The sequence below is a fragment of the Schistocerca americana genome, chromosome 3, assembly GCF_021461395.2.
Source record: "Schistocerca americana isolate TAMUIC-IGC-003095 chromosome 3, iqSchAmer2.1, whole genome shotgun sequence".
In the NCBI taxonomy this organism is placed as follows: domain Eukaryota; kingdom Metazoa; phylum Arthropoda; class Insecta; order Orthoptera; family Acrididae; genus Schistocerca; species Schistocerca americana.
The window spans coordinates 884,774,481-884,793,479 of record NC_060121.1 but is presented as its reverse complement, the minus strand read 5'-3'; the positions used below and the strand labels follow the sequence as shown (position 1 = coordinate 884,793,479).

The following is an 18,999-nucleotide window of genomic DNA, read 5'->3' as shown; positions in this document are numbered from 1 at the left end:
TCAGTATGGGGTGGTGGAGATGTGGACTGGATGCACTTGCAATTGTCTGGTGAGATGACCTTTTTTACAATGTTCTGCACACAGCAAATGCATTTTGCTGATTAGTTTCCCCACAGGAATTACTTACTACTGAGGTGCTTCTTCACTTTATGTTTAGCACTTGGCCACTATGCCATGATCAGTAAAAACAACAATATGGGAATTGTTAATCTGTCTTGGTGCAAAACACTTTTTGTTATTTACTTACTGGAGAAAGTGTTTTCCATCGAGGCAGATTCACAATTCCCCTATTGTTGCTTTTCTGCGCAAATACGGACCTAAAGGAAGAGTTCCAAGATGAAGTACCTGGATCAGCAAAAGTTGGTTCTCTGTTACCAAACAGTACAAAAGCTCAGTTCTAAGTGTTTACACATGAAACTGTTATTTGGGAGAACATTTTCTGACATGTTAAAGGACTTCTTGAAGCTTGTAACAATGTTCTTTTGGCATTCTGCTTTTACTTCGATAATTGGAAGTAGCAAACCTATGGAGTACATTTGTATAAATAAGTGTCGTGTTCTCTCCGACATGTATGACAGAACAGACACTACTCGTGATGAAATGGCTAGAGCATTTGTAGTTTCGCAGAATAAACATATACAACCGGAACAGTAGCATAAAGAAACAATTGCATTACATGTGCAGAAGTATTAAGAGTCCCATATAATACTTTCATGCACAATAAAGAAAGAAAACTGTCTTCATTGGGGTACGAACCCAGGACCCTTGGTACGACAGCCTAATGCTCTATCAACTTCCCCGCAGAAGCTTTCCATATTAGTTATTCACTGTAATTCTTTTCCTATGCTAAATAGCTCTGGTGCTACTTTTAATGTTTATGTCTGTTCTGCTGGATGACAGCACATAGCACAAACTAAATCGGAGTTTCAGTTGATACTCTATTTACGTACAACATTTCGTACTGATCTGAGTGTCTGATATCTGGAGGCTTGGGAGTTAGCACTGCCCAGGAGCATGACACAGAACTCGCCTGCTTCCACCTGGACAACATTACCAGACTCCGACTTCAATGTACGCCACCTCCCAGCTCAGACAACAGTATCAATTCACCAGCCCACCATGCCCATTCCTACCTGCTGCCTTCCACAAGGCTGCATTCAACTGGTTGCATAACATGACGCACCCCATGTGCGCAGATCTGCCAATCTAGTGAGGCAGCATATTTCATTTCCAGGTATACACAGGGACTGCAAGATCTGGGTCCGCACCTGCCTTGCCAGTCAGCATGCCAAGGTTGGCTGCCACGTGCACACCCCCATCGCTGCCTTTCCAGACGTCACACAAATCTTCACCCACATTCACTGGCACCTCATCAGCCCTCTGTCTCCTTCTGATGGCTGCCACTACCTCCTTACCACAGTGGACAAGTTCACCCACTGGCCTAAGGCAACACTAATGTGCAACGTCACCACCACCACCACCACGGTAGCCACTGGATTTCTCTCCACATGGATTGCACTTTTTGGCTCTCCACGCCATATCACTGTGGACCACTGACACCAGTTTACATCAACACTTTTTCGTGTGCTAACAGACCTCTGTGGCACTGACCCCCAACTGACATCGAGCTACCATCCAGCCGCCAACAGCACAGTGGAACTGCTCCACTGCACTCTGAAGGCTGCTCTCCCCTGCCACAATAGATGGACCATTGCCCTACCACTGGTCACATACGAGGCTGACCTTGATGTGTCTGCTGCCGACTTTGTTCGCAGCTAGCCAATCACCATCCCAGGTGACTTCCTGCGGCCTGCCCACCTGCCCGAAGATGAAATCATCTCCAAGTTCGTTGCCCCCTTGTAGTAGCAAATGGCTCACCTGTGACCCATCCCATTCCAGCACCACAACAAACACAGGGAATTCATTCATGGAAACCTGGCATCAAGTAAACACATTATGCTGAACAGCCTCCGCTTTGCCTGCACTACCTTGCCCCCACCAGTTTCTGTAGTGGGACTACAAGACATCTCCACAGCACCCCTACCAGCGTTTTGATCAGCAGGTTCAAGCCTGCCTGTACACTGGCCAATACCACACCACCCATCTTGACCACCAACCTCATCAACACCCTGCAGATGTACACTGCCACCAGTACCGTGACTGGTGCAACCACCGCCGACAGCGATCCATGGATCCCAGCCACTGAAGCTCCCTTGATGCTTGCCTACCACACTACAACTGAAGGAACCGTGGCAAACCCACCATGCTATGTTAGCACCGCCCCCGACTCACTGGGCGTTGACAACACAGGCGCCAGCCCACTCCCCCACAATGTGGAGGATGCCCATGCCGATGCCCGTGCCCATGCCCCAGTGCCGCGTATGCCCGATGCAGTGAATTCCCCTCTGATGCTGTCAACAGCCAGCTATGCCACCGCCGCCATATTGCATTCCCCACCAATTCGACAACAGCGTTATTTCAAGTGCTCCCAACACCGTGCCCCAGAGCTGCTGCCACCTTCCTCACACCAGAACCACCAGTGATTCACACACGCGCGCACGCGCGCCCACACACACACACACACACACACACACACACACACACACACACACAGAGTCCTATGCATGTGCTTTCAGCTGTCAAACATAGCCACCATGCTCTTGACCTCTCCTTGCACCCAACCACAATGACGCTGCACCCTAGCCTCCACAGCTGCATGCTGTCAACAATGTCCAGTACCTGCCCGCCCCTGCACACACAGCACTGGACACAGGCTCAGAGCGACCCAGCCCTGCTCCCCCTCACTCCATGCACTGGCAGTGTACTCATCGGTTGTGTCGGCTGCCAGTACTGCACTGCTGCTGGCTGTCACACAGTGGACCAGCACTACTGACTGCCGGCAATCCTGCACATTTGACATTTGGCGCCCTGAAGACCAGTGCCAGCTCCCATTGTGTGACCAGCAACCTCAGCATCGATGCCACCACCCAAATTCTCACTGTGGGTCAGAGTAACGCCCCTACCAATACAATCCTCCACTGTCACCACCTCACTCTCTACCCAAACTCTGCTCTTTGCAGAGAGGGGGAACTGCGTGGTGACCTTTCATCACAAGCTGTCTTAGCAGGTGTGTTCACCCCTAGCTCGCAACAGCCATCTGCTACGGCAGTGAGTTTCTCCCTTCATGTGTTACCTCCAACTCAAGCTGTCGAACCTGCCAGGTGACCAGATACCTCAATTGTACGGTCACTGGCTATCGGTAGAGAAAAACAGTTTGGTCCATAGTAATGCTTACTCCGATCTAGCCTCAACCAGTCCGCATCTTCTCCTTACGGTTTCAACATCAGTTCCTGCTCAGCACCCATGCTGCTACAGATATACATTGTGGCAACAAGTACCGTGAGGTTTCAAGAGACACCTATGTCACGCTGGCTGCAACCCTGCTATGCAGCTGGGTTTGTAAATGGTGTTTCATCCAACATTTTCTGCCAAGGACTATTAATTCTGTGCCTCATGTCGGAATATCGTTGTGCTGGTGAAACTCCGAGGCGAGACTCCCACCTTGCTCAGCATCCGCATTTTCTACTGTGTCGCACCTTTTTCCACTGACAACATGCCGGTGAGTGACTTTGTCCAGAACTTATAATTTTGAGACTATTTCATGTGTTTCTTCACAGTTGGGTAGTCGGTAATTATACTTGTTTCTTGACCACATGTGAGCATTGTTCTCGGTACAGTGCCTACCACACCTTGCCCTACTATTTGGTAGCCATATTATAAGTTAGGTAAGGAAACATTACAACAACATGTAAAGATTAATAGCTAAATCTCTACAAATAGACTGTCTCTGAATTAATATAAAATGCAATACATGCAATTCAGTACATTAGAAATTATGCAACAAGAAAAATCAACAAGTTAAACAGAATACTCTAAATTCTAAGGTGTTACGTACCATGAAGAACCTCAACTGGAAGTTACATTTTACACATTTTCTTAAATATCTAACCTCTGCTAGTTTTGCTTACAGATAAAATTAATTTTGGAGATGTCAAAAAGTTGACTTACTTTTCAAATTTCCACTTGCTAATGTCTCATTACATTACATTCTGGAATAATTTGTCACTGAGGAATATCGTATTTGTAGCACAGAGGTGTGTAATATGGATAATATAGTGTGTTCACTCTAGAACATCTTGTAGACAGCTTATTAAAAAAGTTACGTATACAGACGACTCCCTCACAATAAATTTACTTCTGTATGAAATTTGTTGTTAACAGTCAATCACAGTAACATTTGTAAATATAATATTGGAAGAAGAAGTGATTTCCACTAGCTATCATTCAGCCATAGTATGGCACAGAGGGGAGTCGTCAGGTATCCAACCAAAACCATCTCTGACCACCTATCTAGTGATGTAAGGACTCTAATGGATAAAGAAATTAACTTTAAGCACACTCTGAAATTGTATCTGCTTGACAACCCTTCTACTTACATGTGATGACTTTGACATAGATGTAAGAACTCGTGACAGTTTTGCATTGCATTTAAGGTATACATAGCCATAAATTAAATAAATTTTTACCAATGTACAAGATTTGCATCAACTACTTCAACATGTATTGATAACATTGTAAGTAGTTATAATTACAGTCTAAAAGAAAAATTTACTCTAAATTTAAAAGTATAAGATTATGCATTACTATGTGTATCACACAATAAATTTAATTCAGCCCGCACAACAAACAAAAAGATGTAGGAGCGTCAGTCACAAAAATGTGGAGGTATTTACGACGGTGGTTTGAAAAGTTCTTGGAATCACCAAGAGAGGTCAGCGTTAGCACAATGAGTTGTTCACATGACATTCATTGGACTGTTGCCTGTACACACGTGCTACATCAGTGCTCTTGGAAGAGAGCTCTGGCAGTGACGTGGCTCTTGTATTTGTAACAGTACAGGCTGAGTCTCATAAAAATAGATAATGGGTAAGAGTGTCTAGCATTAACAGGAAGAACTGTATATGGAGGCAAAAGTTAATTGAAACTTGAATTTCTTCAATATGTAAGCACTTTCAACAATATCTATATAAAGTTAAACCACTAAACCATACTGCAAACAAGAGCTTCATTTCAAATGCAAAATGCTCCTCTAAACTAATGGTAAATGGTAGACCTGTTACAGATCTCAGAGCCAAATGTGAATCCCTCAATGACTGCTTCATAAATAATGATAAAATCCATGACTGCTCACCAACAAGTACAAATTCTAGAACAACAGCAAGAAGCTCAGGATTTAAGTTTTCCCATGTTTCAGACTCTGTTGTTATGAAAATCACAATTGCCCTATAAAATGTAAACTCATTGTTTGGGATGAGGTAGCTTCTAGAATAAGATGAGGTATCTTCTAGAATAATAAAAATAGTCTGTCACAGTATTGCACAACCACTATTTCTCACAAATAACTAGTCTTTTGATGAGGGATGTTTTCCAGATTAAATAAAATATGCTGAAGTTTGGCTGACTGATAAAAAAGGCAAAGAAAATGAAATGGGAAAAATATATCAGTCTCATTGTTACCCAGTTTTCTCAAATATATTTGAAAGAGAAAATTGTGATCAAACAGAAAACTTTAATTCATCCCGTACTATTGTTTTATGCAACCAGTATGGTTCCAGGAAAGGCTGCAGAACAACCAATGCAAGAAATGAATTGGTAACAAAAGTTAGATGATGTCTTAATAATAAGTATGTGTATCAGGTATCTTTTGTGAGCTTATCAAAGCATTTGATACTGTAAATCATGACCAGCTTCACTGAAGAACAACAATTATGAGTTGTAAGGAAGATTTATTAGTTGGATGACATCATACTAAGTGAAAAGAAAACAGAGTGCTTACTAATAACAGTCACAAGAAATTCCTCTCTGGCTGGAAGTGCACACACATACACACACGCACACACTTGGGCATTCCACAAGGTTCAATATTGGGGCCACTAGTATTTTTTGAATTATGTGAACTACATGCCATGTAAGGTTCAATCGGATCCCATCCTCTATGCAGATGACTCAACAGCAATAGCCTACTGCAAGACCGACAAAGACTAAATCCACCATACAGAGCACACACTTAGGCTGTGGTCACAGAGGTAGTGACATCAGTGGATTCTGCCACTGACTGACATCTGCCAAAGATGGCTGAGTGTTTCAGATCAGTAAGCCATCACACTAACAGTCACAATGCGGCCAATCCCATCCAGAAAACAACTGGTGAAATTCAAAACGGGTTGTTTTCTTCAGTTCAAGTTGGCCAATGTTATGTGAAAAACTGATAAATTTAGTCGAAGAAACAAGGACTTTTTGGCATCCTGAGCATGGAAAATATAAAACTGCGATATAGCTTGGAATCTATGGACTGAAGTTGCAGCTTTATTGGAACACAAGAGGACAAAATCTTTATCATGAAATATAAGTATAAATTATAACCTCAAAAAAAAAAATTTGTTCAAGGGAGACAAGGGACATATCTTATGTTTAAAGTTACTCTAGTAGATCTTTTTTTGGGTATGGCAGGTGGGCATTAGCTGTTTACAAATTATTATTACTGATTACTGGTGTTTTTATGCCTGTAGGGTGGTGATTCTGTTACATAATGTGGTTTGCAAATGTGGTGTATGTGTTTCCACTTTTCAGGGCTTTAAATGTTCAGAGTACCTGATTTTAAAATTTATGTTTGTCTTTCAAACATATGCTGAATGACAGTCACTGAAGGTTAATAAAAATACATCTGTTTTGAAGAATTTATCTGCAGTTGTGCAGAGAGTTTGTAATCTTGCTTTTCAATGCAACTGTGAATCATTGAGAGTATGTAATAGAACATTCCTCCTTGCATCTCATACATTTGTAAAACTTGTCTAGTTATTCCAGTAACTGAGGAAAGAGTGTACAGTGCTTTCCATGTTCTTTTCAAGACAGATATAGCTCATTCATTGTCTTTCTAATAGCCAAAGCTGTAATGCAAAGGTGTTGTGGTATCTATCCTGTCCAAGGATGTTGAACTCTAACCTCCTTGATCACACCAAAAACTTATCAAGGAGATTGACTGCACTGTCACCAAGCTGTTGGCTGATGTTTGATACTACTGGGCAACATGTGACGATGGCGTCTGATGACTCTTATCAGTGCTAGGGTGAATACAGCCTAAGGGAAGTACAGGCATGGGTCAAAAATAATAAATTTGAAATTAAACTTTGCAAAAACAAAACTAGTTAATTTCGCCACAAAACAATCTGTCCAACATATAAGTGGAATACTACGTATGGACCAAAAATTGGACATTGCAAACTGTGCCAAATTCCTTAGCATAGTAGTGAATAAATGTATATTGTGGAGTAATCATGTGGATAGCATACTGAGTTGACTGAACAATTTCATTCATGTCACTGGCATCATAACTGATCTTGCTTTAAAAACACTGTAACTAAGCATATTTTGTTCCAGTCATTAAGTGTAGTATAATTTCTGTGGGTCTGAGAAAACTGATCTATTCAAAGCTTTCGACTACAGACAACGGTCATCCAATCCATGGTGGGAACTAAAAAGTAATAACACTTCAAACCTTTGTGTGGTAAGCTAAATCCAATGTTCATTCCAGTTGTATACATGAGAGCCTAATTTTCACAAAGAGAAACCCACACCATCCTGAGGGTAGCTGTTTCTTTCATCTTTACGAGACTAGACACAGACAGTTACATGTTACATAACCGCAGACTAAAACTACACAAAAAAACTCCATATTACATAGGCATGAAATTAATAAATAAAATTTGGAATGGGAACTGTGACTCAAATCTAAAAAAATAGTGAAGGAAACTTGGAAAAATATTTGGAAAGCAAATGCTACTATAGTTTAGAAGATTTCTTGAATGATAACCATGTAAAATAGTGTGTTTATAGTAAAACCATATGTATTATACCCTGAGGCTAATTTATTAATGATAACCATGTACAATAATAACTGAAGAAGCAACAACATGTGTACCATAACCTTAGATTAAATGTATTGTTCTCCAAGTAGTGTTAGAATTGACAAGTCACCTAGGTCACAATCTTTGATTGTATGAGTCGTGTTATGTCATAATAATGATTTCATTTGATTTGATACTCCACATGAGAATTTTTAACAGTTTAGTAGTATGGTGTGTGTGTGTGTGTGTGTGTGTGTGTGTGTGTGTGTGTGTGGTGGGGAAGAGATAGAATGTAGTTCATTATAAATCATTGTACGTGAGAAACAAATCCTTAAGAAATCATGCAAACAGTTAATATCTTCAGCCTTCCATATTTTGTCACTGAAAGAGTGCCCTATAACAGTAAAACTGATTCGTTTCACATCATACGTCAACATTATGAGTACATGAACGAAGAATACGTTACACCTGCACTATTCAGAGAAGCTGGTATTGCTGGGAACAATTCAGATACATGGGCTTTGAAGCAGTCACTGATGTCAAGCACATCAAGATAGGTAGCATTCTCAGCAACTGGGTGGTCCAGTTGCCCCTTCGCCAGTTTGACAGTGGCCATTCAAGCTGACAGTCAGTTTGTTTGTGGTCATACCCACGCAGAATGGGGCACAGTGGTTGCAGCTAAATTGGTAAATCACATGGCTGCTTTCACAGGTGGTCCTGCGTTTGATAGGTTAGGAGGTGCCTGTGACAGGACTGGAGTAAGTGGCAGTGGGAGAATGTAAGGAACAGGTGTTTGCATCTGGGTCTATTGCAGGGATATGAGCTGTGGGGGCAAAGGATTGAGAGCAGTGTTGGAATCTAACAGTGTTTTAATTGTGCCCGTCTGCCACTCAATGCTTCCTCCATGTGGTAAAAGAGAAGCAAACTACCGTTTTCAAATTGTTGTTATTTGATCCCGCATTTTCTATATCACAAGTAAATCAATTAGACCTGCTCATGTACATAACAAGGACATCTTTCACTTCATTGTTGGGAGGTAGTTTGAAGTTCTTACTTTTTGATAATAACAGCTGCAATATAAAGGCAGATAAAAATTATACATACAATAGCATCTGAACGGGACCAAAATTTATACGCAAACAATAATATTTGCTTTAAAGAAACACATAGCCATTTGACTGTTTCATTGTTTATTTAAGTTCCACCCAGGCTTCAGCCTTTTATGCCATTTTCAAGCACATGATTATATGTCTTTAACTTACACTATGTGATCAAAAGTATCAGGACAACTGGTTGAAAATGACTTACAATTTGTGGCACCCTCTACTGGTAATGCTGGAATTCAACATGGTGTTGGGCCACCCTTAGCCTTGGTGACAGCTTCCACTCTCGCAGGCAAATGTTCAATCACGTACTGAAAGGTTTCTTGGGGAATGGCAGCCCATTCTTCACGGAGTGCTGCACTGAGGAGAGGTATCAATGTGGGTCAGTGAAGCCTGGCACGAAGTCAGCATTCCAAAACATTCCAAAGGTGTTCTACAGGATTCAGGTCAGGACCCTGTGCAAGCCAGTCCATTACAAGGATGTTATTGTCGTGTAATCCCTCCACCATAGGCCATGCATCATGAACAGGTGCTCAATCATGTTGGAAGATACAATCGCCATCCCTGAATTGCTCTTCAACAATAGGAAGCAAGAAGGTGCTTAAAACATCAGTGTAGGCATGTGCTGTGATAGTGCCATGCAAAACAACAAGGGCGTACAAGCCCCCTCCATGACCACACCATAATACCACCTGCTCCGAATTTTACTGTTGGCACTACACATGCTGGCAGATGACATTCACCGGGCATTCGCCATACCCACACCTTGCCATCAGATCGCCACATTGTGTACCATGATTCGTCACACCACATAACGTTTTTCCACTGTTCAATCGTCCAATGTTTACACTCCTTACATCAAGTGGGGCATCATTTGGCATTTACTGGCATGCTGTGTGGCTTATGAGCAGCCGCTCGACAATGAAATCCAAGTTTCCTCACCTCTTGCCTAACTGCCAAAGTACTTGCAGTGGATCCTAATGCAGTTTGGAATTTCTGTGTGGTGGTCTGGATAGATGTCTGCCTATTACACAGTAAGACCCTGTTCAACTGTCTGCGATCTATCAGTCAACAGACGAGGTCGACCTGTACGCTTTTGTGCTGTATGTGTCCCTTCACAATTCCACTTCACTATCACATCGGAAACAGTGGAGCTAGGGATGTTTAGGAGTGTGGAAATCTCACATATAGACGTATGAAACACGTGACACGCAATCACTTGACCACGTTTGAAGCCTGTGAGTTCCACGGAGCACCACATTCTGCTCTCTCATGAAGTCTAATGACAGTGAGGTCGCTGATATGGAGTACCAGACAGTAGGTGGTGGCACAATGCACCTAACATGAAAAATGTATGTTTTGGGGGTGTCCAGATACTTCTGAGCACATGGTGCATATTATAAGACACTTGACATGTCAAGATCAAAGTTGGCTATAAATTAAAAAAATATTGGTCCCCACAAAAAGCCTGATATAAAACCACCGTCTTATAACAGGTCAGTAAGTAACTGTGCAAGCACGTCATATTTAGCAAAAATAGGCTTAAATTGGTAAATAAAAGATGAGCACATGTCCTTAAAATGTACTGGTAGTGTGTTCCTTTATAAAATATTGTATGACTGTTGCTCAGCAACATCAAAAACTGTTTAATGATACTTGTGTAAACAATTAGAACACTATTAGTTTTATTTATGAAATGGACCCAGTCTGACATCTTTAACTACATGTTACATGGATGTTATTTTTTCTGTCCATAATGAACATTATTCTTAGAAAATGCATAATTTATTTCATTCTCTAACTTGCAAGATTTTTTAGGTACTTGTGTACATGTAACACATGCAAATGACCTATTTATTTATGTTTTTCACATCCCAACCCTCATTTACATCACTATTTCAAAGCTAAGTTTTTCAATTTCATAAGGTCTTCAAAATTGCATTGTGAATCTCCTTTTTTCTCTATGAGTCCACAGTAATAATTGGCTTTGATTCACCAGCCTTCTTTTGATACCTTTCTCCTAGTCTCCTAGTTTCCTTCCCCCCCCCCCCCCCCCCCCCCCCCTATCCTTTCAACTAAATCACACAATTCAGAGTCCATGCAAACTGCACGTCTCACTGCACTGGCCTGATTGTGTGAAATGATTCACAGGTCAGAGAAAGATAAGGGTGTTAACCACTGACTGGGACATACCTCAAGAAGCAACATTTTCTGCAATCTGTCTTTTCTATCTCTGAAAAAATACTGCTCCATTTATATACATGTAATAGTCAAAATTATTTAAAACAACAAATCAGTTAACTAAACACTCATAATTATAACTGCAGCAATTATGTAATGAACTATGTGACAGAGAACTGTCAGAAGCTATTCAAAGGTGTTGTCAGATTATGCAAGGTGCTGTACTGTGTAACTTCTTTTTGTTCTGCAATTTTCAAAAACCAACTGTTAATTCTACTGAATGATTGAACATTGATGATACATTATTACTGAAATCAGTACCTTCAAAAACTTTTCACTGAGTGAACATAAGTGAAAGAACAATGTATCAAACAAATTAGTCATTGTCAAATAATAAATTTATTCTCAGAAAGAGGCGATTAAAATATTTCATGCAGATTACATACTTGCGGAGCTGTCCACTGTGTATACAGGTCAAGAAGAAAATGTAGGCAAGATGTAAGATCAAGGCCACTTGCTGCTAAGCACTGCTCTCGTTCAAGACATTTTGTAGATACTGCAATCAAAATTAGAGACCACTTGGCACTTTTTCATATTACGCATTCATAATTACAATCACAATAAATATAGCTTCTGATTGAGATGTACAATATGACACAGATCATCAGAGGCTATCCAAAGGCATTGTCAAGATAACGGAGAAAGCCAGCTACAACTGAAAAAAGTAGCATACTGTGTAGCTTATTTGTGCAGAAGTAAGTAAAAACAGTTTGGGTGATAAATTGCTGGTTTTTATTACATAAAGAATGGTTGAAATTTTTGCTAAGCATAATGTATCCTATTGAGAGTGAAAGAGATCATTCACCAAATAGCAGAAGTGTTGAGTTGTCGACAGGCATGCACGCACACACACACGCGCTCACACACACACACACACACACACACACACACACACACACCTGTCCCCTTACATAATGCCAGCTGGACATACAATGTTCGGATTGGATTTCAGTGATTGGACCAGGGTGGGATGGTGGTTGTATCAGGTGGGGTGGGTAGAGGTAGAGAGAGGTGGAAGGCAGGAAGAGGGGTGGGTTGTGGTGGGTAGCTAGCAGCTTGGAGGGAGGCCATCAGTTTGCTGGCTAGGAATGTAGGACGGAGGGGGGTGGCAGATGTGCAGCCTAGGCATGTGATGTATGGGTGCCAGAGCTAGTGGGGAGCTGCACATGATGAACGTCACATGCAGGCATGAACTGCGAGGTAATAACAGGCAAAGGTGAAACCACTGGGTGAGGGTGTGGGGACAGTGGGTTAATGGAGACTGATGCCAGGAGGATTATAGGAGGATAACTCCCATCTACATAGTTCAGAAAAGCTGTTGGTGGATGGAACAACCCAGATGGCGCAGGTTGTGATGAAGCACCCATTGAAATCAAGTGTGTTGTCCTCAGCTACATGTTGTACCACTTGCTAGTCAACATTGCTCTTGGCCACAGTTTGGCCATGGCGAGTCATTCTCATGGACAAAACTGTTGTGCAGTGATTGCAGCAGGGCTGGCAAACAACATTCCTGCTGCTACAAGTCACTACTTCAGATGGGTTGGGACAAGCCTGTGACATGCCATGAGTAGGACCTGATGGGTTGGGAGTGGGACTGGCATAGGGATGGACTAAGTTGTTGTGTAGGTTGGGTGGATGGCAAAATATCTCTTTATAAGGAGAAGGAAGGAACTACTACTTCTACTTCTACTTCTACATCTACAACTACACAATTACTCTGCTATTCACAATAATGTGCCTGGCAGAGGGTTCAATGAATCACCTTCAAGCTGTATCTCTACTGTTCCATTCTCGACGGCAGGTGGGAAAAACTAGCACTAAAATTTTTCTGAGCGAGCCCTGATTGCCCTTATTTTATCTTGATGATCATTTCTCCCTATGTAGGCGGGTGCTAACTGAATGTCTTCGCAACCGGAGGAGAAAACTGGTGACTGATATTTCATGACAAGATCCCGTCACAACGAAAAATGTCTTTGCTTTAATGACTGATACTCCAATTCACGTATCATGTCTGTGGCACTGTCTCCCCTATTTCGTGATAATACAAAATGAGCTGCCTTTCTTTGAACTTTTTCAATGTCATCCATCAGTCCCACCTTATGTGGATCCTACACTGCAATACTCCAGCATAGGGTGGACAAGTGTGGTGTAAGCAGACTCTTTAGTAGACCTTTTGCACCTTTTAAGTGTTCTGCCAATGAATCCCAGTCTTTGGTTTGCTCTACTCACAACACTATCTATGTGGTTGTTCCAATTTAGGTTATATGTAATTGTAATCCCTAAGTATTTAATTGAATTTACGGCCTTCAGATTTGTGCAACTTATCTCGTAATTCAAATTTAGCGAATTTCTTTTAGTACTCATGTGAATAACTGCACACTTTTCTTTATTCAGGGTCAATTGCCACATTTTGCTCCATACAGATACTTTATCTAAATCATTTTACAATTTGTTTTGGTCAGCTGATGATTTTACAAGACGGTAAATGACAGCATCATCTGCAAACAATCTAAGACGGCTACTAAGATTGTCTCCTATGTCGTTAATATACCATAGATCAGGAACAATAGAGGATCTATAACGCTTCCTTGGGGAACACCGGATATTATGTCTGTTTTACTTGACGACTTTCCATCTATTACTACGAACTGAGACCCTTCTGACAGGAAATTGTGAATCGAGTCACACGACTGAGGTGATATTCCATAGGCATACAGTTTGGTTAGAAGACACTTGTGAGAAACAGAGTTGAAAGCATTCTGGAAATCTAAAAATATGGAATCAATTTGAGATCCCCTGTCGATAGCACTCATTACTCATGAGTATAAAGAGCTAGTTGTGTTTCACAAGAATGATATTTTCTGAATCCCTGCTGACTATGTGTCAATAAATAGTTTTCTTTGAGGTAATTCATAATGTTTGAACACAGTATGTGTTCCAAAACCCTACTGCAAACCGATATTAGTGATATGGGCCTATAATTCAGCAGATTACTCCTATTTCCCTTTTTGGGCATTGGTGTGACTTGAGCAATTTTCCAGTCTTTAGGTACGGATCTTTCTATGAGCGAGCAATTGTATATAATTGCTAAATATGGAGCTATTGTATCAGCATACTCTGAAAAGAATCTGATTGTTATACAATCTGGACCTGAGGCCTTGCCTTCATTAAGTGATTTAAGCTGCTTTCCTACACCGAGGCTATCTACTGCTCTGGATTCCTGATTGGAATTCAGGAATATTTATTTTGTCTTCTTTGGTGAAAGAGTTTCTGAAAAGTGTGTTTAATAACTCTGCTTTAGTGACTTCACCGTTGTTATCGCACAGTGAAAGTACTGACTGCGTCTTACCACTGGTATGCTTTATGTATCACCAGAATCTCTCTGGGTTTTCTGCCAGATTCCGAGACAGAGTTTCATTGTGGAAATTATTAAAAGCATCTCGCATTGAAGCACGCACTATATATTGAACTTCTGCAAAACTTTGCCAATCTTGGGGATTTTGCGTTCTTTTAAATTTGGCATGCTTTTTCCGCTGCTTCTGCAACAGCAATCCGACCCGTTTTGTGTACCATGGGCATCCAGTATCATCACTTATTAATTTATGTGATATATATCTCCCAACTGCCAGCAATACTATCTCTTTGAAATCATTCCACATCTTTTCTATGCTTACATGATCAGGTCGGAAAGGGTGGCGACTGTCTCTTAAAGGCATTAAGAGCATTTTTATCAGCTTTTTTAAATAGATGTACTTTGTGTTTCTTTTTGATGGTTGCAGGTGTATTCAGCCTAGCTGCAACTGCCTTGTGGTCGCTAATCCCTGTATCCGTCATGGTACTCATTATTTGTCCAGGATTATTTGATGCTAAGAGGTCAAGAACGCTTCCGCAACCATTTACACTTCAAGTGGGCTCATGAACTAATTGTTTAAAATAATTTTCTGAGAAAGCATTCAATACAATTTCGGATGATGTTTTATGCCTGCTGCTGGCTTTATACGTATAATTTTTCCAGCATATAAAAGGTAGATTGAAGTCACCACCAACTATAATTGTATGAGTGGGGTACCTATTTGAAATTACACTCAAGTTTTTTTGAACTGTTCACCAACAATATCTTCTGAGTTGGAGGGTCGGTAAAACAATCCAATTAATAGTTTAGTCTGATTGTCAAGTATAACCTCTACCCATACTGTTTCGCAGGAACTATCTACTTCAATTTCACTACAAGGTAAACTACTTCTGACAGCAATAAATACTCCACCACCAACTGTATTTAATCTATCCTTTCTGAACACTGTTAGAATGTTTGAAAAAATTTTGTCTGAACTTATTTCCGGCTTTAGCCAGCTTTCTGTACGTATAACTATTTAAGCTTCTGTGCTTTCTATTAGGGCTTGGAGCTCTGGTTCTTTCCCAACACAGATACGACAATTTACAACTACAGTACTGATTTTTGCTACAACTACCTTACTGTGTTTTACCTGCCCCCTTTTAGATGGACACCCTATCTGAGGTTTCCTGAGACCCCCTAATCTAAAAAACTGCCCAGTCCCTTCCATACAGCTCCCGTTACCCATGTAGCCACTTCCTGTGTGTGTAGTGGACTACTGACCTATTCAGCAGAACCTGGAATCCCACCGATGACGCAAATTAAGGAATCTGCAATCTACACAGTCACAGAACCACCTGAGCCTCTGATTCCGATCCTTCCCATGGAGTGCACACTGGCTTCCTTCCCCTCCTTGGCAGCCATGTTCCTGAGGGGGCCCATCACGTGCCTAGCGATGGAGCTCCCAGCTACCAACAAACCCACCCTCTGTGAATGCCCAGACCTTGTGGGCCGAGAAGCTTCCTCTGGAACAGGGTGGACGACTGCATCCAGCTTAGAGACTTCGTCAGCCACAGATAAAGCCCAAAACCTGTTCGTCAATTGAACTGAGGAGGCCCTATGATCGGCCCCTCAATTGTCTTTTGCTACCTGCCAGACTTTGGAATGGTTTCCCACTCAACTACAGGTGAGGGGTCAACCTTAGTTCAGGCAGTACCCAGGGTAGCCACAGCAGAGAACCGATCGGGGGACATGTGTGACGTGCTCGAAGTCCCTTGCATCCCCGTGTCCGACCCCCCAAAGTGATGCCCTTTGACACCAGCCTCAAGCTGTTTGACAGAAGCCAACACTGCTTGGAACTGTGAGCGAAGGGTCACCAACTCAGCTGGCATCTCTACACAGCAATCACAGCTCCTACCCTTACTGAAGTCACTCCTCTTTGAAGATCATAAAAATATGTAACAAACGAACAGTGTACTTGGCTTATTAGCAGCAGGAATTCCCAGTGCACTCTCAATGACAGTCTAACTGACAGTGACTTGTGCAGGCTGTCTCTCATTTCAGGGCATGATGATAGATAACCAAAGCCTTGAAGAAGGTTGTGGTTCAGTTGTTCCAGTACAGGGTGATGAAGGAGGCATTCCTTTATAGCCAATTCTTTAGGAAGTTGCATGGATTAGGGACATATGAGGAAATGGCATGGGAAATCTGTTTGCACACTAAGTGTGCTGTGTAGCGCCTGTCTTTGAAGGTATTTGTGAGAACTTCAGCGTACTGCGCAAGGGACTTCCCGTAAGGGACTTCCCGTCATGGTAGATGTGCTGTCCATAGGTAGACAAGCCGTATGGGAGCAATTTTTTGGTGTGGAAGGGATGACAGCTGTAGGTACTGTTGTTGGTTAGTGGGTTTAATATGGTCAGAGGTGTGGATGGCACCATCAGAGAGGTGGAGTTCAACGTCCAGGAAGGTGACACTTCGGGTTAAGGAGGATCAACTGAAGTAAACGGGAGGGAAGGTGTTGAGGTTGTGGAGGAATAAGGGTAGGTGAGACCAGATTGTGAAGATATCATCAATTAACCTGAACCAGACAAGGAATTTGGGGTTTTTGAGGCTAGGGATCTTTCCTCCATATGGCCCAAACAAAGGTTGGAATAGAAAGGTGATATGTGGATGTCCATAGCTGTTCCGCAGAGTTGTTTAAATACGTTCCCCTCAAAGGAGAAGTAGAGGTATGTCAGAATATAGTTTGTATCGTGTGTGAGGAATAAAAGTGGTTGGTATCTTTGATATGAGAGGCTAGGTTTTGGCAATTGGTTGGAGGTGTTGACCAAAAAGAATGGAAATTCTTTCACTAGAAGCACAATAACCAGCTACAATGTGGTGTTCATGATTGCTGGGTTTTTGGATTTTTTGGGAGAATGTGGAAGGTGGATGTCCATGGTGCCACTGGGATGAGGAAGGAGAAGGACTCAAGAGAGAAGTTCTGGGGTGGGGCTAAGGATTTCAGTAGGTGCTGGAGCTATGTTGCACATCTAAGATGGGATCACTACAGCAGAGCATGTAGGTGGAGGATTCAGTTGATGTGAATCTTCTGTCAGGTAGTCACAAAGTTGGCACAACAGGCAGCTGAGCATAACATGCTTGATTTCAACGGCTGCTTCACAATCCATGCCATCATGATCCTTCCCTCCACCACCAGATTTTCTTAACTTGTCAGATTACAGTTATCCTTGCAACAAATCCTTCACTCCCGCAACCCTCCTAGCATTAGTGTCTGTTAACATACTGCCCAAGTCCTCCACCCAACACTTTCACCTATCTGTGTCCTACCACCCCATCCCACTTCATGTCTCCAGTTCACCTTCATTACGAGTTGCTCCTCATCGGCTCTGGCACCCGTACATCACATGCCTAACCCATGCACCTGGGCCCCCTCTCTTCCACATTCCTAGCCAGCAGACCAGCTGCCTCCCTCTGAGATGTTACCTATCCACCCTAAACCCTCTTCCTGCCACCCTTCTTTGTCTCTCTCCAATCACTCAATTCAAAACAACTGCCATTCCACCCTAGTCCAGCCGCCAAACTGCAATTCCAGCATTGTACATCCAGTCAGCGCTAGGTAGTGGGACAGGTGTGTGTGTGTGTGTGTGTGTGTGTGTGTGTGTGTGTGTGTGTGTGTACTCTAGCTCGAGAAAGGAATTATTCTGAAAGCTAGCAAGCTTTCTTACTCTTTCATGTGTCTGTCAACAGCCCAACACTTCTGCTATTCTGGGAGCACTCTCCCAAAGTATTTACAGTCTATCAGAACATTTGTAATATATTTATGCTATTCAGAAGTGTTCACAATTAGATATTCAAGAATATTAAACTAAAACTGCTCTACGGATAAACAGAAGTGTAGTAAGATAAAGGATACTACATACAACATTTTACAATCTTGTAAAACAGATAAAACTGAAATACCATTAAAATATGCTAAATGATCATTGTACCTTAGTGAAAACAAGGCCATATTGTGACCTGCTGAACTGGTTGTATGTATTTACTGACTTTCTGAAAAGTGCTTCCAGCAAGTAGAAAATTGTAAGTTCACCTAAACAAAGGTGACAGTTTCACTGTGCATTCAGAGTAAGTTGCTGAGAGTGGGAAAAGTATCTTCACACAATAAACCTCCCCCCCCCCCCCCCCAATCCACCCACCCATTCCCTAGCACATAAACAGAGTCTGTTTCTTTATATACGATTACAGTACATTTATCATATCAGTACACTTGTAATTGGTGCTTTAACATCTGTAACCTACTTTATCTGTGTATATTATTAAACACTGGAGACCATAAATCATTTATTTTTAATCACTT

The 18,999-nt window shown here is 41.8% G+C and overlaps 1 protein-coding gene across 1 annotated transcript in view; it reads right to left on the bottom strand.

Moving 5' to 3' along the window:
- Positions 1-18,999, bottom strand: part of LOC124605364 (huntingtin) — a 511,164-nt gene that overhangs the window by 82,839 nt on the left and 409,326 nt on the right. The window contains exon 44 of the mRNA XM_047136992.1: positions 11,695-11,804. Coding sequence (XP_046992948.1) covers positions 11,695-11,804 — 110 coding nt within the window. The remainder of the gene's footprint in view (positions 1-11,694; positions 11,805-18,999) is intronic.